The sequence below is a fragment of the Brachyistius frenatus genome, unplaced genomic scaffold (genome assembly GCF_029030835.1).
Source record: "Brachyistius frenatus isolate BFR_SWC_R1_liver_20210118 unplaced genomic scaffold, ASM2903083v1 Contig_1, whole genome shotgun sequence".
NCBI classification, from domain to species: domain Eukaryota; kingdom Metazoa; phylum Chordata; class Actinopteri; family Embiotocidae; genus Brachyistius; species Brachyistius frenatus.
In genome coordinates, this window is record NW_027210600.1 from 10,467,405 (window position 1) to 10,488,060 (window position 20,656).

The following is a 20,656-nucleotide window of genomic DNA, read 5'->3' on the forward strand; positions in this document are numbered from 1 at the left end:
CCTGGATCTCTGCCTTGCGAGTTTTTCTCCTCTGCAGCGACTCTTCACTTATACAGATATTGGATGCGGATTGCTTGTGGATTGTTTGTTTCCTTCTGTTTTCTTGTCTTTTATGCATTGTGATCGTCTTGAAGAGGCCTGACAAACTGTTTAGATCCTGTGAGCTGGAAGCATCTCATCTGACTTTCAGCAGAAGTCTCCCAGGAGTCCCAGTCACTGAAATCTAAGTCCTGATTATTGTTTTATATATCCCAAACTTTGGATTTGATCACTCTTTCACTTTCTTTTTCAAGACATCTTTGTAGATGGTGTCTGTTAGGGTGACTCCACATGTTCCACAATTTTGTGACGTTATTTGTGCTTTTCGAGTTTGGCATGGTACAGAAAAGCACGGGAAGCTTGAGGAATTTTAACCAATCAAAATATTTTGTACATCTGACAAGATTTCAAAAGGCAAACAGAGGTTCACTGGGGTGAGATGTGGCTGTGCTGTATTTGTCACACATTGGTTAGATTTATGATAATAAAGAAAAATAAATGCATCTGACAACATTTCAATTCGAACTTTTATACAGATACTTCATTGTAAGAACCGGCTTTAGTCCTCTGCAGTTAGGTTGGACACAAATGTTGTGGCTACTTTCAGCTGTCAGAGACTCATTGAAAACAGACTACAGCACAATACGTGTTCTCAAGGATTGACATGTGTAATCCACATTGTACAACAATATAATAATTATTTTTCATTAACTGCACATATACCATACTCAGCTTGATTTAAATAAAACAAAAATATTCAGTAAACAAGAAAATGACATTGAGCAGATACAATGGAAATCCTGTAATGCTGAACATCTTAGATTAAATGTTCAGGGAAATTTGGTTCTGCCAACATCTTTGAGAGTTACCTCTTTTTCTTCCCTGTTAAATCCCTGGACAACAGTCCAAGCCCAGGCTCCTTTACCCACTTTGCAAATCTTCAGTGCTTTTCCAGAAGCATATCATGCCCAAAGAAGCTGATTTTGGAAGAAAGACTTTGAACACCTAGATTTTGAAGGCTGTGATGAGTGTTGACCGACACAGCTGTTATCCATGTCCTGTTAAGATTTCGTATCGTGTTTGATATTTTCACAAAGTAGACAGTCAGGTAATACTGTAGGCTTTCATGTTACATAATTATATAAAAAAATAAACACATTTTCTGTGATGCTGAAGGCCAAAGTGAAAACATATACGCAGATTTAGAAAATGTAGTTCTTGCTCAACCTCAATGTATAGGTACATACTAAAGGTCCCATTTTGTATAAATTCAGATTTCCATTTCTTATTATGAAGCAGATCTACGTGCAATATATGCTCAGTTCACAGAGAAATGCACAAAGCCCATATTCAGCAACTGTACTGTTTGGATGAGCTGTTTGGACTTCAATGAGTTTGTGATGTCGCAAAGTGCAAAAATGACCTTTAGAGTTGTTGTTTTTCATAACTTGATTTGACTCTTCTTATAAGTTCTCTAAATCTTGATCTTCTGATAACCCTGAAAAACATAATGTCCACTCCCACAAATACATCCATTACCTTGTGATGTATTCATCCTGACAAGCACTTAGCTCATCTACCTTTCTTTTCCTCTCCAGAGACTCAGGTATGGTGTGCCTTGCTGAACTCCCCGTTTTTGTTTGACCTGAAGTCTGTTGTTTCTCTTGCGTGCTGCATGGCCGACAGGACAGAAAGTTACAACAGTCCAGCTTATTCAGCTCAGACATTAGCAGTAAATGGCTTCCTGCAAGCTATAAAACTTTTTTTTTTTAAAACGTCTGGCTAATTAGATGTTATCATGATTGGGGCTATCTGCTCATTTATTCTACCCAGCTTTTTCCAATCTGACTGAGAATGTGTTTCTCGCAGCGGCAGAAGGTAACTAAGGACATTTAATCAAGTACTTGGACTGCAGTGGTTTCATTTTCTGACTGTTTATACATGAATGCCAATGCAATTCAAAAGGAGACATTTTATATGTTGGTGAACAAAATCTGTTTCACAGCTATAGTTACTTGTAACTTTGCAGATTAAGATTTACATTTAAAAACACAGTATAAGATAACAAAATGCATTGCTCTGTAAACTATTAAAGCAGTGGAGTAATATTTAACTGTTCCAATGGCTTGTGGCCACTTTCAAAAAAGCAGCTAAGCTTGTCATGTGTGTCAATTGTTGGCAATTCCACTGAAGAAAGTTTTCCCCTAAATTTCTCTGATGTTTTCATTCCATTCAGGGACCAAAGAGGTAAAATTATCTGATCTTTCACAAAAAGGCAAAGATTATAGAAGAATTTCTAGGCCAGTCCTGCAGGATGTGTGCTTTTATTAATAGTTTAACATTTTAGGAAACACGTTCTCTCTTTCTTGATAAGAATTAAACAAGAAGATTAATGACACATCTGTGTGGGAAACATGTAGCTGGAACCAGAAAATAGTTAGCTTAGCACAACGACTGGAAGCAGGCAGAGAAAACTAGCCTGGTCTCAGTTATATTGAGTCAATTCAACGTTGAACACACAAATTTGAGAATGGTATTGATCTTTAATCTTAACTCTCACAAAGAAAGCAGATAAGGGTACATGCCCACATGTCAAACTATATTTCAAATTTAATATACTTACTCGTAGTGGAGTATCTACATTGTTGTTCTTCTATTTATGTGGAAGAACTTTTTGGACCGCTTATTTATACAGTTGGATACTACATCATCTATGATGAAATTGTCAAATACGTGCTTTTATTTTAACCTAAACTTGATATTACATCCCATTTTCATGTAAGAGTTATTATAAAATGTATGCTCTCTCGAACACACACACACACACACACACACACACACACACACACACACACACACACACACACACACACACACACACACACACGCGCGCGCATATACTGATTGTTTGCAGTGTCAGTTGTGACCCTTGTGAGTAGTGATGTGTTTCCTCAGAGGTAAAACTTTATATCTGCTGTCTGACAGCTGGTCTGTCCCACACTAACAATACAGTCCAGTCATCGTTTCCATCTTCTTGTACTCTGTCTTTCCTTACTTGTTTTTATGGGCTCCGCTCTCATTTGTTATAAGTGCAACATCCTTTAAATATGTCATAAAACACTTGTTTGTTGATTCATTTTTGCAACTTTGTCCCATGAGCCATACAATCATTTGTTTCATGCGCCCTCATTTATACAGTTTGTCTTTGGTTTCACCTAAAATGAACCATCACGCAAAGTGTTTTAAACCTGAAGGTAAAATGAGGATAGGGTATATTACACCTAATTTCTTCTAATTCTCTATTTCTCCTTCGACTGTTATTAATCCATAATAATAATAATATCGAGAAAAATAGGATACCACCATTCATGTCTTCTTACTCTATTTTTCTTCTTAATCCTCCGTCCGTTCTTTAATGCTTTGTCTTATTTTCTCCTCAATCTTCTATCATATTCTGCTTTATCACTGCTTTCTTCTCTTATCTCGCCTGTCTCGCCCAACTTCTCTCTTTTTTGTGTAGCTGTTTAAGAGTACTAGAATCTCTTTGATGAGAATAAAGACAGCAGTGTAGAAGCTGGGGCTTTATGGGGGCATGTTCTGTGTGCACGCATTTGTGTGTTGTGTTTTCTTGTAACAGCAGGAGGCACTGCTGCTCTGTAAATGACAATGTGTGCTTTAGATGATCCCAATATGTTACATTACATTTCATTTAGCTGAAGCTTTTATCCAAAGCCACTTACAATAATGTTGCTGTGGTGGTCAGTTTCTTTACCCAGGTGTTGGAGGCAATTTAAATGTATTAAATTGTTGTTGCTAGAATGAGCAGGCACATTGTATATATTGTACATATGTGACATGTCAGGAAAGATCATGATATGATTCTATGAGAATATTTAAAGACTTGTGGAAGGAAGACAGTGGGCGAAGAGGTTGTAGGGTTGTATAAAATTTAATTAAGATTATTCTGAGAAAAGGATTTTCATCAACTCAGCTCATGCAAGGCTTTAGTGGATGGAGGTGGAATAAAAAGTCATAAGTGCATGTTATTTTAAGGGCTCTTGCATTCGTTGACATTTACCTTGCATTATTGTGACATACCTCCCTCTGCTTTAAAGAGAAATGATAGGCTATTATGATGCCTCCTCATTAACTCACAATTTTGACTGCTCCTGTGGGCGCTAGAGGTCATGATCCTGTGAGGCCAGAGGGAAGGCATCATCTGTAAACAACAACAGGTGCAGCTCTGCTGTAAGCGGCAAAATATGTAAGATGTGAAGATCCAAAAAGGTAATACACAATTGAATTCCCTCGCTCCATGTCTCCTCATGTTGGTCTGACTTATGCATGAACTTATCCTTATGATTGTTCATATAAATACCTAATACATCATATCCTCTATTTGACATCCTGCCCTCATATTTTGGCGATAAATTAACAAAGACCTGAACTATTCGTCATAGTTACCCCCCTCATGAAGAGACCTCGCTCGGAGATGAAATGAGCCTGTCGGGCAGCAAAGGAAAGCGGGAACCAAACGTGTGTGTTTAATTCAAATAAAATGCTCTGATTTTCGACGGTCCTGAAATGCAACTGTTCTCGTCGCGTCATCGAGTCTCCCAGAAGCCTCCTCACCAGGAAGTGTTGCGCCGAAGAGGTCTTTGGTTTTTGTTTTTGACAATGATGGAGGAGGAAGAATTTGAGTTTGCTGAAGATCTGGAGGCTATTTTGCATCTAACGCCAGAAGTGCAACTAGCCATTGAACAGGTAGCTGCACGACCTCGTTTCCACTAACCTTTCCTGGACTGAAAATAATAACGTTGTTGTTGTTGTTGTTGTTGTTGGTCACGCTAACGCACGGTTAGCTGTCCGCAGGCTAACCAACCAGCGGATGTGACACGACTACTTTATACCTCACAGCTGTGAAACATTTGAATCCTCCACATTGTTATCGCTGTTTGGACCGCAGAAAGACCCCGCCAGCTAATTTTAAATACATCGACGTCAGCTAGAAAATGACGCGCGACGAAGCCGTCTTCACCTTTCACGGGTCACACGCGACTCCTCAAACGTCGAGTCGGTCGCGTTTCGTTTACCACGAGGTTTGGATGTTCATGATGTTTCTGACTGAACGTCGTCCGTCTCCTCCGTTAAAGGTTTTCCCCAGCCAGGACCCGCTGGACAGAGCAGACTTCAATGCCGTGGAGTACATCAACACCCTTTTCCCCACCGAGCAGGTACAGTGAAGTGGCGCAGGAAGGTCCGCAGCCAGGCTCCCTCTGATAAAGTGACAGCTTTCGACCTTTGGTTTCTTGAGAATTACCCGCGAGTTATATGCAAAATATTAGCCCTTGTTTCTTTGGAGACATTTTAACTTGTCGCTGCGGGAAAGAAGCACAGCTGTTACTCAAAAAAAAAAAAGCAGCATGAACGGATTGGCTTTGTTCTGTTCAGGTGTCCCAGTAAGTAAAGGCAATGTAAGGTGAACAAGCACAATAGCAGCACCCCACGGTGAACATTAGGCTCCAAAGCGCCGGGACTAGGTTCAAGGTGGGTTCGGCTTCATATGTTCAGGTCATTCACATTTCCTCGGTCACCGTGTCACAGCGTCGTGAGTACACGACCACTTGGTTATGAGCCTTGGGATCTTATACCGCACAATTTAGAGCAGATGAATTAAATCCAGCTGTTGTATTAGGACGTGTTATAACGTTTTATTTGAAAAAAGAAAAAAGAAAGGCTTGATGATCTTTGTTTTATGACTCAGACACTTTCATTCACATCCAGAGACGATGCATACATTGGAACTCTTCATCTGTGCACAGATGGAAATTTACTTTTTTACTTACCAAATATATCTGTTTGGTCAGATGGAATCAAAACACGTGTGGCCTGTGTGACTGTGACATGAAGTTTTTCGATACTCAAATACAGAATGAAAAGGTGTCTCAAGAACTTCAGCATGAGTGGGATATTTCATCGTGACAGTGATCCCAAACAGAATCACACAGCTGCATTTTTAGTTTTCAAATTTAAAATGAAAGTCGCTTCATTCGTCTCGGGCTTTGGCCAAGGTCATTGTTTGTAATCATAGGACATTACAGTGATACTGACCAGGAGTGTATTCAGTTTTTTTTTTTTTTTTTTTTTTTTTGTATACTGTACATTGGTAATATTTTCATCTCCATCAGGGGTCACTGTAACCATACAGTACTATAAATGGGCTCAGTCGTGTATACATTTCCACCTTGTTGTGTTCTGATGCATAATACTTTAGCAGTTGATTGTTACACTTGCCCTGCATATGAAGCATATACACAGTATAATTGAAACAGATTTGTATAATTTGAAGCAAAGTCATGAGCGTGTTTATACACAAATGTATTAAATGCAACAGTTTTGTGTAAAATGTCAGGATAATGGGAGACAAACACACAAAACATCAGGATAAGGTATCAACATGGCATCAAAACAGAATTTTACAGCTTTGAGTGAAACATAGTTTTTTTAGAATGTGATATTATGCATTTCTTAATGTTTCCTGGACTTCTTTTCTTGTTATTTTCCCCGCAGTCTTTGGCGAATATTGATGATGTGGTAAACAAGATTCGTATGAAGATTCGGTGAGTTCATGTTAAATCATTTTCTTTGTTTTTTTGTTGGTTTTTTTTTTCTACCTTCAATGTGACTTAATTGCTGTTTTGTCTGACATTTGACAGGCGTCTGGATGACAACATCAGGACGGTGGTGAGAGGCCAGACTAATGTGGGCCAGGATGGCAGACAGGTTAGTAGAGCTGCAGGTCATAAAGTGACCTACTGTAGTGGTTACTAAGTTGGAAAATACAAAATTCTGTCAAGACTTTTATATCAATGTGGCTACAAAACAAAAAACACATCGCTTTTGTTTTCGTCACATGTGAGTAAAGTTTTAAAGGAGTCCTTAAACAATATTGTGTTTGCTTTTTGTTTTGGTGGTAGAACACAAAAACTGAAAATTTACACAGGAAAGTGGAAATGTTCCCAAAGGTGAATTTTGTTGGTCTGAGAAGGAAAATAACGAGTCTTTTATTATACAGAAAATCAATATAAAAAACAGACTTTGTAGACCTTTTGGGGAGAGACAGGGAGGGGTTGATAACATACATGCATAACATGATTCATCAGGGTGTTTTAACTTCTCCTGAAGTTTGAATGGTGCCATTGGTTGTAACCAACCCAGAAAGCCATGCACCTCCCCCCGTCCTGCTCTTACTTCTCTCCATATTGCTTCCATGGAAAAGGACAAGATGACTCAGATCCATTGCCACAGCTCAAACTGCCCCTTTTACGGAAAACGCGTCTGTGAAATAGATTCCCGTGTGTAAATACTTAAATGTCTTTCTAACCCAGGCTTTTGGACTCTTTGCCTTTTCTTATGGGAGCATGATGGAAACAAGCAGCCCCCACTGATTTAACCCAGGTCTTTGCTCTGTCAAGGGCTCAAAGGGAATGTGACACCTGATGGGTGAGCCATGTATGTTCTGACCAGCTGACATGATGAGGTGTGTGTTGTCGTCGGGGTGTCTGGCTCAGTGGCCCCGTCTTTCCCAGTGAGCTACCGTTTGGTAGCGGAAACACTCTAAATCCCCTCCAGACCAATAACATTAAACAGTCACACACAATCATTTTAGTTTGTTTTCCAACCCCACGGAGCCAGTCCAACATTTCCAGCGGGAAAATGCTTTCTGCAGATGGAAAGACGGAGAGGTGTTCTTTTCAAGAGGGTGACTGAAACATACAGACAGCAAAACAAAATAAAACCAACAAGATCAGCAATCTAGTCATTTCTGCTGTTGACTGAACTCACTCACTGAGCCGAATGCGATCACCAGGTTGAAACCCGAGATGGTAACGTTTATGGAGAAGGATGGAGGGAGCCAGTTTGGGAGAAAGAGAAAGTGGTGGCGGTGTGGGGAACGACTTCCCCTTGTTTTGTTTTTTTTTGCTGTAGGGAGTCAGACATTAATAAGCCTGCCGGTGGAGAGTGTGGAAATGTGTCTCTTTTAAGTGTTCAAACTATGGCAGTAACCACATATGTAGTGTAGTTGTTTTACTTTTAACATGTTCTTTTTTTTTCTTGCCCACATTCTATTGAAGTGTCTCCCTCGGTTTACAGTCGATGTGATAAACGCTCTGTTGTAGGACGAGAGATTGTTTTTTTAGGGCGAGGTGATACATTTTTATGGTGATATAATGAATATATGACATCAATATTTTTTTTGATAATTTTATGAAGAAAATCTTAATTGTTCTTAGAGTAGGGATGTTCCATACGAGATCATCCGCAAATATATATCTATAAAAAAAAAAATACTTGCTTGTTGACATATTGCCATCATACCGTAACACGGTGTGATTGGAACAGCGTGCCTTACGTGTGTTTACCTCATGGACAGCAACAACAAGCGTGGCTAAAAGCGGCTCGCGTGTGCAGGAGTTAGAGCCAAAGAGAGGAGCCACCTCAGTAGTGGGGAAGAGGCTCGGTCCCAAAAGATCGGATCAACAACAAACTACAGTAATGTAGTTTTTGTATGGCTGGTTTCACCCTGAAAACACACGGGCAAACTGGTGACGGTACGAGTGACTGTAATACATGGTGTCCGGTAGCAAAGAGACAAACTGACTTATACAGAGGATTAAAAAAAAAAAAAAAAGGATTTAATGTAGTCTAAATATCACCGAGGCTTTTTTTTATCTAACGTGCCAAAGAAGAGGGCAGATTGTTGGAATTTCCTCACCAGTCTCTCACAGAATATATGTCTGCTTGTGGTCTTGCCAGCCCACCACGTACAGCTGCCAGTGTATCATCCCGCCTGCCAGTTGTCGTGGCAACGGGGATAATGCATGCACACCTGCTCCACAGTCAGCTGAGCCCAGTATCATGGTGCTAATGAAGAGGTTATTTTGGATTCATCCGTTTTTGTAATGAAAATGAAGGATGTGAAATCATTTTGGTTTGAATCCATTTGTGCGAGTCTCAGTTGGAGAAGCTCATTAACAAGGCCAAACATTTGTTATCACTTACGGCCTGCCATTCATGTTCCTTAATTAATTGATTACTGCTCAGGCTTATGCCTTGTAAGCTGCTTTGCACAGCGGTATGCACTCATTGCATATAAAGTGTACAATCGCACCCTCTTTCACCCTTCTGCTGAGGCGGTGCTGCTTGCACAGTTGGCAGCTTTGCATCTGTGTTTCCCTTTGGTGTGTGCAGTTTCTTCTTTTTAAAACGTGGTCTGTCACTATCCTCTATGTCCACAGTGCCGGGTGGTCTTCCTATAGAATCCCCTTAATGTAAATATTTAATGTTAACCCAGAAAAGGCTGTTCACAGCTTACATCTTTAGCTCTGTGGCACTCTGTCTTTTTTATGTCTCATAAACCATTTTGCAGTGTTTATAACTTTCTGTTTTCCATATTTGCTTTAAAAAAAAACGTCTGCGTCGCGCTGCAGATTCTATGTGTGTGCTTCAATTATGTTCAGTGACTTTTTCAATACAGCCTCCTAAACCTGACTATTTCATCATCTGCAAACACCAACTGTGCCAAAAGTTGGTAGTTTCCAGAGCTAAATATGAAGGGAAAATTAGTAAAAAGCCTGTTTCTGTTTATAATAGAGTGCATTCAAAATGTTGCCTTTGATATTTGAAGACAGTGAGTGAGCAAGTCTCTCTTAATTGTCTCCCAGAAAATGTTTACATGACGCTCAGGCATAGTTCCAACTGTTAAAATAGCGCTGTTGGGTTAATCGGATTTATTTAGTTTGGCCCAAAATGCAGAAGAACCATTTAATATGCCCTCTACTTTAGAAAGCTGCACCGCACTCTGCCAGACGGAGAAGTAAAGTTCATCGCGAGCATGTTCAGACATTAAAGAGAAGCTCCCCACTTCTTGTCTAAACTATAAAATAGCCTGTGTGTGCCATGGAACATGTGCTGCTTATTGCATGTTAGGGATCCACTGGTTTGCATGTGTGTGTTTGAGTGCAGATAGCATCTCTGGCATGGAGGAGCCTGCTGGGCAGTGGTCTCTCTCAGCTTTCCTCAAGGCTAAATACAGGAAATGAGTGCTAGGAAGCGTGCCAGATTGCTTCAGCTGAGTCTGCATGAGCGACAATTGCAGCTTTGGAAGTTCTGGCCTCTTCTGCATACGCTTTGTTTGCTCAAGAGCTTCTCCAGGGAATCTCTTTAAGGATTCAATGACGCTCCCTATCTCCCGACCCTCAGATCAAAGAGGAGCTAATTACTTAACCTGCCTTCCTTTTTCCAATTAATTCAGCCAATCACCTAACAACCAAAGGGTGGTGAGAAGAACAAAAAGAAAGAAGAATTTTTCTCGCTTCGACTAAAGGCTAATCAATCCCACAGTGTCGGTCTGACCTCCACAGAAAACGGTCTTGATGCAAAATAACTTTTGCGTAGATTAGATGAACTTAGTTTAAGTGCATTCAGGTTGTTGTGACCTGATCATATGCTGTCATCTTGACTTTGTGTCACCATTGCACCGTCACCAATCCCTTCTCTTTAACACCACTCAGGAAGCAAAATTAATCTGCTGCTCTCAGTGCAAACTGTATTAGTGTGCGTGTGCGTGTGCGCGCGCACATGCACAGTTTTGCACTGTCCACTTGTTTCTTCGAGGTGCTTGTAAAAGTGGTAAATTCCTTGCACAGCTGGTGCCGGCTGTCAGCATTCCTTTCGTGCATGTGCGTGTGCGCGCGCGCGAGTCCGAGGAGAGTCCGAGTTGTGTCTGCAGTGCCGCCACAGCATCAGGCCAAATGAAGCCAATTACCTTGGCGTCAGATGTCAGAGCAAATTCTTTGTTTAGGACCATCAAAGAGCAGCTGCCATGTCACATGACAGGGGAAATATTAGAATAGCACTCCGGCTATCTTACAATTGTAACCGTCTCATGTTATCTAATCTGGCCGGGCTTTATAGGCTGTTAAACCTGCTAATGATCTCTTTAGCCTTTATGGTGACAGCCTCTATGCGGAGCTTAGCCTCATGGCCTTAAGACCTCTCAATGCTAGCTGTCCAGATAACTCGTCAATTAGACGCACAATTAGTGTGTTTGACATTGCCCCCATTCTAGAGTTAGGAGATAGCATGGCAGGATTATTTTTCACATGGACCAAAGCCAGTGGTGAGACCGGAAGAACAAAATATTCCGTGGAAATTTGACCCAGAATACCACAACCACAACTGACACACAGATATTCCACCCAACACCTGCTTAACAAATTATTAGGAGTAACGCTTACTTTTGTGAAGGAAATCTAATAGTAAGTTGTATTTGGGGTTATTAATTTTGGATTTAAAGTTTTAACAAGAAATAACATTAAAAAAAAACAACATCATCATTTATCATCTGCTGCTGACAGGTTTTCCTTGTTCTCTGCACATGAATAAAAACATGAACAAAGTATCTGCCAAATGAATAAATGTAAAATAAAATGCAGATCATCCGACATTTCATGTATGAAAATACAGACATAAGAAGACACTTTAGTGTCCATTTATTATTTTGATTCATTCACACTTTTGTAGTATAGTGTTTATACTATGCCATAGTAAGTGGCAAAGGGTAAGGCATGAAAATTGAAAAAGTTATGACTACAAACACACGCGTATTGCACCTCATGCAGAAGCACCAAACAGTGAAGGACTTTTTCATCTGTTCGAATCTATAGTGCTCCTCTGGTGGGCGAGCCAACAGGTAGAAAACTCTATAGATGTCCACTCAGTCGAGCCTTGACAGGATAACTTTCTTCAAACAGTGTGTGAGCGTAAGTGTCTCTAGTGATCCTCAGTGTGTGTTCTCTGTGTGTTTAATGTTGCTCTGTTTGTTTTGTACAGGCGTTGGAGGAGGCCCAGATAGCCATCCAGCAGCTCTTTGGCAAAATCAAAGACATTAAGGACAAAGCAGAGAAGTCTGAACAAATGGTACGCACACACGCGCACACACGCACACACACACACACACACACACACACACACACACACACACACACACACACACACACACACACACACACGTACACACGTGGTTTGCTGAAGCTCATCAGGGATATGACCCTTGTACAGGGGAGCTAAGTACACCCCTTATAACCCTTCTGGTACACTGGGGCGAGTTATTTAAAGTAAAAGGTAATGCACTTTCCATGTATCTTCCTGGTGTCTCTGTGTGTGTGTGTGTGTGTGTGTGTGTGTGTGTGTGTGTGTGTGTGTGTGTGTGTGTGTGTGTGTGTGTGTGTGTGTGTGTGTGTGTGTGTGTGTGTGTGTGTGTGTCAGTGAGAGTCTCAGGAAGGCTGGGTGAGTAGAGAAAAGAGAAGGTTGGGGGTGTTGGGGAGGGGAGGGGGATTGGCAAGCAAAACCCTCCCTTCGGAGGCATGTAGAAGCAATTGTTTCTCCAAGCAGTGGGTGTGCCGTTCATCTTGCTCTGTTTGTCTTCGTCCTGTTGCTCCATCCTGTCCACTGCTCTCTTACATTTGTTCTCCTTTTCGTGCTTCCACCTTTACCTTCCCTGTGCTTTTATGTCTTCCTTCCCTCAATGCTGTTTTCATCATCTGGATTCACTTCTCAACTTGTCTGACTTGTTCCTGTGCAGGTTAAGGAGATCACGAGGGACATAAAGCAGTTGGACCATGCCAAGCGCCACCTCACCACTTCCATCACCACCCTCAACCACCTGCATATGCTGGCAGGAGGTGTCGATTCTTTAGAGTGGGTACAATTGCATCTAACATCACAAGACTCATAAAAGTACTTTTGAGTTGTATATCTGTACGACCTGCACCCAGGGTAGGGGATTAAGTGGCTGCTAGTACAAGGTGGGTTTTGTATCAACCTATATACAACAATTCATGTGTTTTCAGTCATTTTGACAAAATCATTGGCCAGGAGGGTAAAACCTTCCACGTCATACTGCAACATGTAAATGAACTAACAAAAACACTCAAGAAGAATCCTATAGAATTTCATTTTGTTTTAGAGGGATAGAAAAGAACATTGGCTCACCCTTCCCAAAGCTTAAAGTAATAATGTCAAAGATTTTTTTGTCTTGATAAATCTCTGTTAGGTCACTGCCTATAAGTGGATGAGGTAACACAATGGGGATTGAGCCTCTGGCCCACTGATGAAAGTTTTTGCATTTGCACTATTGGGAACTGAACGAGCTGAGTGTCCGTTCCCGGGTAAAATCATAAGCAGCCCAAAGTTGGTGACGCATTTTCCAGTTCTCTGGGAAATTAATTCCAAAGACACAACTGCTATAGCCGCTTGTCACCACAGGTGCCGCCAGAGAGAACCAAATTGTAAAATTTGCATTCGCTCACTTTCGCAATATTAAAAGTGGATGGGCTGGAGCTAGCTTGTTATCACGCTGTATTCAGTAGACATCTTTGCAAACCAGTTACCTTCTAAACCAGTAAAACATCAGAACTGCTATTTTTTTTCACATTCTCTTGAAAATGTTTGTTAAATTTTGTTTATCTTTTATACTAAAAATCTTACACATGGGACCTTTTAAGTGAACTCTGTTTGAAATATTTGTACATTTGTAAGTGTGGAATATGGATACACATATTGGCAGAGGTGGTTGGCTAAACCCCTTTACAACTGTAGTTGTAAAAAAATAAAAAAGATTATAATTTTTTTAAATCGCCATGTAAATATATTAATATGAATTGTGTATATGTGTGTTTTTCTTCCAGAGCCATGACCAGAAAGAGGCAGTATGGTGAGGTGGCCAACCTGTTGCAGGGAGTGGTCAACGTGCTTGAACATTTCCACAAGTATATGGGCATACCCCAGATCAGACAGCTCTCTGAACGGTAACTAATAAACCTACTCGCTCACCAGTGGTGTACGTGCTTACATAGGGTTAATGAATGTATAAGCTGCATTGCGACTGCTCTCGAGCACTGGGGTCAGTGCCTTGCATAACTCCAGAGCTCGTTTCCAGTAGCCACAGGTTGATCTCTCCTTACAGCTGAAATATTCCACTGCTGAACTGCTGAAGTGGTTACAGTAGCTGGTGTGGTAATTGGCGTATTACATTATATTTTTGCAGATATACACACATACATGCACAATCCCCCACATCCAGGAAAACCAAGGAAGGAAACTCGCTCAATAGGGTTTCATGGTGCCAGTATTTCTTCCATTGTGAGAGAGTAGGGCCACACTCTCTGTATGTTCGTTTTTGTGCTTCCTCGTGTGTGTGTGTGTGCGTGCGTGCGTGTGTGTGTGCGTGCGTGAGATGCATTCATCTCACTATGCGCTTAAATTGTTGTCAGTCATGTAACATTTAGCTAATTGGTACTGTTTGTTCTGTCTTCAGTCAGACACGCCAATATCTGAATGTTGTCTTGTTTAACCACACAGGAAGTCACACAGAGATTTACACACATAATCAAACACACAGAGAAGCTGTTATGCTGTTGTTTCCCACAGCTCTGACTAAATTTCCATTCTTACTAATGTTTTCCAAGAACCCCGGCATCAGTTTGGGACACATTAGCCAGCTTGATATCCAGGTTCAAAGCGTTGCCGATCCTCAAAAAAAACAAATAGAGGATGACCCTTTGTTCTGTTTCGATCGAGGTGTGGTAGTCAGTGTTCCCATCAAATAACAGCTGTGTGGAAGAAGTGACTCCGCTGGAGAGACGGGCGAGAGGAGAGACTCAGGGAAGGGAAATATTTGAAGGCAGGGCTGACAGCTGGATGCAAACGGTGAATAGAGAGCATGAAGACCACTCTGTGAAAAACACGGACAGACAACAGATGCAGACAAGAGAAGGATGCACAGACAAGCAATAAATCAGACAAACATAAGCAACAATGGCTATATGGACAGGATTAGTGACCAGATGTGAAGTACAAATGCAACATAACTGATAAAACACCCCAACAAAATGAATGTGAAGGAAGTGCTGTGTTGAACTGGGTGATAAAGTAAGAAACAAAAAATTCAAGTCAATTGTTTCTCATCTAAACAAATAACTGTTCATGTTTTCATAGTAGAATAAGAAGTGACTAGTGTAAAATGTCTACAGGGTTACAGGCTAATACTCACACCAGAGCTAAATTTGACTTTTCTCTATTTAATTCACTGAGAAATGAGTTTTGTGCCCAGGCAGGACTTTGAACCATGACAAAATGGAGTCAGTGCAGCTGTCACCTTTTGAACAAGGTCAACTTTGATTATTTTTTAATAAGCCTTTTCTCACTCATCACTTCCTACTTTTCCTCCCTGTTTCAACTCAGCTGGGACACAAAGAGATGCAGTGATTGGCTGTGTTATAGCTGCACCCGGTTTTGCCTGTATGTGCACTGAGTATTCTATATGCAGGCAAAGACATCAGATAATTATGTCAGCCAGAGAGTCGGGGTGTGGGATTTGAGTCTCGTGCTCTCTCAATTGCTCCTGTTTATTCTGAATGATGGTCATGGTTTGGGTCCTTTCCTTGGTTAACCTGGCCTTAATGCTTAATTAAACTAGGGATGGTTTCCCTGTCTGTTAGCTGAAACGGGCCACAGTGACGAGTGAGTTAAACCTTCAAGCCAGAGAGTGAAGCTTCAAACTGTTGGTTATTGCAGACTTTCACATGGAAATGTTGTTATTTCAATATGAGGTTGGACTAATCAAGAAAACAATATTGTTTAGTGACAATGTTTTTTGTCCTCTGTAGAGTAAAGGCAGCGCAGAGTGAGCTGGGAACTCAGATCCTGGCAGATTTTGAAGAATCGTTCCCCTCTCAGGGCTCCAAGGTAATATAAATTGATGTTCCTATTTTTTATTTTTTTTTCCCCTTTCTCCTATAGAAATGTTTTAACTTTTATGTGCCAATCCATTCACACAGAGACCAGGTGGACCCAGTAACGTGCTGAGAGATGCCTGTCTGGTGGCAAATGTGCTCGATCCGCGCATCAAGCAGGAGATCATCAAAAAGTTCATCAGGCAGCACCTCTCGGAATATCTGGTCCTCTTCCAGGAAAATCAGGACGTGAGTAAAAATCGGATTTGTTCACTGTTAAGTTCCATAATGACAGGATCCTGGTTTCATCTAAACACCCAATTAAAAAGGATGTTTGGGAGGTATGAATGCAGAAATATCCCTCCCCGATTCCCAGGTTGCTTGGCTGGACAAGATCGATCGCCGCTATGCCTGGATCAAGCGGCAACTGCTAGACTACGAAGAAAAATACGGACGCATGTTTCCTGAAGAGTGGTGCATGACGGAGCGTATTGCCGTGGAGTTCTGCCACATCACCAGGTAAAGACATACAACACAGAATATAAAAGGAGGCATTTGTCGACACAAAGCTTCAGTCATAAATCACTTGATATATAATTGGTCTCATTAACGATGATTTTTTTTTTTTTTAATACTGTGTCTTTGTCCAAATGATGAAGAGAGTGAATTGAATTAACCAAGCAGAAAATGCAAAATTGGCTTTCAAGGACTTTTCAGCTTTATGACGTGAACCTCGCGTGCCTGCCATGACTTTGGGATTTGGTCCAACAGTTGACTTGGTGACCTACATGAGCAGTGACCTTGTGTCTTCTCAGTCCCCTCAACTGCATGACAGAACAGAGCAGTGGGCACTGTGGTGTTCCTGGCTTTAACTGTGTGGATGCTAAATGGATAGTTGTAAGACTGCAGTTATATACTAGAAAGGATCAGTGAAAGCATTTTGGGATGTGAAAACGTAGAAAACAGAGGTAATATGCTCAAATTGACACTATGTGGCTGTTTTGGGTGTTCCTCAGGGTGGAGCTGGCCAAAGTGATGCGAACGCGGGCGAAGGAGATCGAGGTGAAGCTGCTTTTGTTTGCCATTCAGAGGACCACAAACTTTGAGGGTTTACTGGCCAAACGCTTCACAGGATGCACCTTGACGGACACACCTGGAGTGAGAAAAGCACACAAAGATCCACAATACATGACTAGCAATTAGGGCTCATCGAGATATTGATATTTTATTGTATTGCGATATGATACTAAACGTTGTCTTAGATTCGGTGCATCGTAGTTTTGTGTTGCGGGATAATTGTTTTCTTAAATGCTCCATTTCAGCAAAGTGATGTCATTTTCTGAACTCACCAGACTGTTCTAGCTGTTTCACTATTTGTCTTTGCCCACCTAGTCATTATATTCACATTACTGATGATTATTTATCAAAAATATCGTGTAAATATTGTGTGAAAGCATCAATAGTCATCCCGACAATATTGTTGCAATGTCGATATTGAGGTATTTGTTCACAAATATTTAGTCCTCATCATCCGGCCCTACTGACAATACAGCTCTGAAAATACAGCTGAAAATGTACAAACACAATTTAAGGTTGAGGACAAAAAATTAGATAATAAATGCAGCGCAAGTGCACTCTTCACGGACAGCTTTACTGCTTTAGAAAATGTCAAACAAATATGACAAAGATCAATCATATGCAGGCAAGTTCATGAATAATATTTACAGTTTCCCATGAGAACGAAACGCTTGCTAAAATACCTTCAATTAGGTTTCGTTGCAGTTTAAGTAAAATAGTAAGATGCAGATTGATCCCGCTGAGTCAAAACATGTATTTCTTGATTTGTTTTTGTTCGTACCACCATATCATTTACATGTAACTGCTGATTTAAAGAGATGTTCTACACTCACACACGGACTGAGTGGACTGATTGTGTGGAAGCAGAGGTGGAAGCGAGACGCACAGAAGGGACTGATTGAATGAGGCACGTTTAGTTTTGTTGGGTCCAACTAGGCCAACCTTATTTGGAGCTGATAATCTTTAGGCGAGACAGAGTCGCTTATGTCTGCGGTTCAATTTACACCCACGCTTGTTGGGTTCTGTAATTCGATCGGGGGTTTGGTTGAGTGGAATTTTATAATTGGGCGTGCAGTTTCATCAAAACCTCGCACGAAATCATCTACATAGTCATGGACGAAGGTGATGAAAGCTGGACTTAATTTTAAATTACCTTGTTTATAATATTTTTTTTTTTTAAATGAAAATGTCCAATGAGAGTCCAACCTGTTCTGTGTTCTACTAACTGAGCTACAGAGATGTGTACTGAAGTTGTACTGTGTCTTTATTTGTGCAGCAGAAGAGGCCGGAGAGTCCACTCGAACAAACCAATCCCTTTCTGGAGGAGGAGCAGGGAGATGATGTGAGCAGAGAAAAGGATGAGGATCTTGCTAAGGTGAGTTGACCTCGTCTTACATTGTTTGCAACATAAAGGTGAGGTCAGATGTTGTGTCCTCCGATGTAGAGCTTTCTTGAAGCTGAATACGTTCACTTATCTCCCTAAATCTCCTCCACTCTTTCAGCCCAGGAAGCCCAAAGCTCAGGACAACCCCTTCCATGGCATCGTCTCCAAGTGTTTTGAACCTCACCTATACGTCTACATAGAATCCCAAGACAAGTGAGCAACAAGCACTCGTTAAAACGATATAATTGGGTAGCGGTCCGCAGACCCAGAATTAGGAGCTAGTTGTGTGTAAAGCTGGCACATGGATGCTTTTTCCACTGCCCCTGCATCAATCAGAGCCCCCTCCTCCTATTCTACTTCATTGCCTCTCCTGTCTTTCCATCCCTTGTCCCTGTGCGAGCCTCCGTCTCCACTGTGGCAGAAATGTTTCCCATTAGCCCCACAACCACAGACACTGAGAGAGGGAGGTTGAATAAGTGCTGCCACAGCAGATCTGCCTATTCTTCCCTCCCACCTCTTTATTTATTTTTTTTATTTTTGGTAGCCTCTTTTTGTGTAATTTATGTCCATCTTGTCAGTGTCTTCTTGATTTTTTTTTTTTTTATTTTTTTTTTTTCTCATTATGGTTTTCTTTCTTTTTTTTCATCTTTCTGCCTTTTTTTTTATTTTTATTTTTTTATATATATAACCTCCCCTTCCTCTTATTTTACCACCATCCTTAACTTCTCCATCAGTCTCTCCCCCAGTGTTGGTGATGGCTCCTGAAACTGAACACAGTTCTGGGACTACTGTGTTTTCATGCAGCTCTTGGCTCTTGGCTTTTGGCTGTTCGGAGCGTTAAATGCTGTTTGTCTGTCCAAGGGGAGAGGATTGACCAACTTTGTGGGTGCAACCTCATTTTAGTTCGATCCAAAGGCCTTAAACAAGCAAGGGCCAGATCAGCTTGTCTCCAGTGGGACATGGCAGAATAGAACAGTGGGCTGCTTGTTTTGTCCTTGGCTTTCGTTCATTGATTCAGTAGGTTTGGCCACACCAACTGGCTTTGGACCTGTTAACTGTAGCAAGGAGGATTTTGATACTTTACTCCTATTTAGCTATCTGGCTTTTTGCCTGTCTGCTTGTTGTTTATTCTTTTATTTTATTATTTAGGGTTAAGCACCAATCAGATGTTATTGTTTTAATCATATTCAAGCTCCCCTGTGTGTGCATGTGTGTGTGAACCTGTGTGGATTTGGCTGAACATTTTTTGGGTATCTGCAGGAACCTCGGCGAACTGATTGACCGGTTTGTGGCTGATTTCCGAGCACAAGGACCACCAAAGGCGGGCACGGAGGAGGGCGGAGCCGTCCTGCCCAGCTGTGCGGACCTCTTTGTCTATTACAAGAAGTGTATGGTGCAGTGCTCCCAACTGAGCACTGGAGAACCTATGATCGCCCTTACAACCATCTTCCAGAAATTCCTCAGGGAGTACGCTTGGAAGATCCTCTCTGGCAACCTGCCCAAGTAAGACTGGTTTGAGTTTGGTGATTTAAACAAGATATGCATTTAATCTACGTTACATTGTTAGCTGTACACTGTATATAAAACTGGACCACGGTCTCTGGGTCTGAAAAGTAAAGTCGATGCAGAAGTGCCTTAAAATGAAGTACCGCTGAGGGGCTACTAGGGGCTGGTTTAAAAAAAAAAAAAAAAAACTCTTGCTCCAATAGACCCCCAGTCAAAGATCCGCTTCTCTCATGAGAAAGTGAAATGAAGAGAAGCATGTTCGGAGACAGGTCTGTTTTGATTGACATGCATTGGGTGCAGTCAGGTTGGTGTAGGAGGGCGGGCATTCTGTCCTCAGCCACTCCTCCCCCAGCTCCACCCACTTGTCCAAATGTGGTCACCTCTGTCTTCAAAAAAAATCACGATGCCGGCAGCCAAAATGCCTGACTCAAGACTTCAAAAAGCATTTTACACGCCAATGGGTGACGTCTCAGTGCATTGCTGCTTGTTCTTAGCATGCTGCTGGAGGCTGTTTTCAGTGGGTCAACTTTGCCCCATAGTAGAATCAGCACAAAGAGAGATTCAGTTTATAAATACATGGTAATTACTAGCATGACATTGTTAAAGAATGCTGAATTGACACTATACGTTTGACTGACGTTGTCAAATCAAACCGCTACAACATCTAGCCACATCTCAAAATTTCCTTTAACATGCAGCCATGTCAGTTTCTGAAGCCAGTATATAAGTTGCTAAATATGTCCTGCAACGGCGTGTACATACTGGCAAGTGGCTAATTTGAAGTGACAGGGAAAGACCTCGTGTTATCTCTTGAAATTAGCTCGTTAGCGCCTATGTTGAAAATTGTAGTCCC

The 20,656-nt window shown here is 41.3% G+C and overlaps 1 protein-coding gene across 3 annotated transcripts in view; it reads left to right on the top strand.

Annotated features, from left to right (window-relative positions):
• vps53 (VPS53 subunit of GARP complex) overlaps window positions 1-20,656 on the top strand; it is a 95,468-nt gene that overhangs the window by 65,122 nt on the left and 9,690 nt on the right. The window contains exons 2-15 of one of the 3 annotated variants that reach the window (XM_069689452.1): window positions 4,692-4,803; window positions 5,193-5,273; window positions 6,610-6,659; window positions 6,756-6,822; window positions 11,935-12,021; window positions 12,686-12,801; window positions 13,791-13,910; window positions 15,771-15,849; window positions 15,942-16,085; window positions 16,213-16,355; window positions 16,853-16,994; window positions 18,190-18,288; window positions 18,416-18,510; window positions 19,558-19,800. In XM_069689452.1, coding sequence (XP_069545553.1) covers window positions 4,717-4,803; window positions 5,193-5,273; window positions 6,610-6,659; window positions 6,756-6,822; window positions 11,935-12,021; window positions 12,686-12,801; window positions 13,791-13,910; window positions 15,771-15,849; window positions 15,942-16,085; window positions 16,213-16,355; window positions 16,853-16,994; window positions 18,190-18,288; window positions 18,416-18,510; window positions 19,558-19,800 — 1,553 coding nt within the window. In that variant the 5' untranslated portion in view covers window positions 4,692-4,716. Of the gene's footprint in view, window positions 1-4,678; window positions 4,804-5,192; window positions 5,274-6,609; window positions 6,660-6,755; window positions 6,823-11,934; window positions 12,022-12,685; window positions 12,802-13,790; window positions 13,911-15,770; window positions 15,850-15,941; window positions 16,086-16,212; window positions 16,356-16,852; window positions 16,995-18,189; window positions 18,289-18,415; window positions 18,511-19,557; window positions 19,801-20,656 lie in introns of those variants that run through there. The other 2 variants (XM_069689446.1, XM_069689462.1) reach the window with 2 other exon arrangements.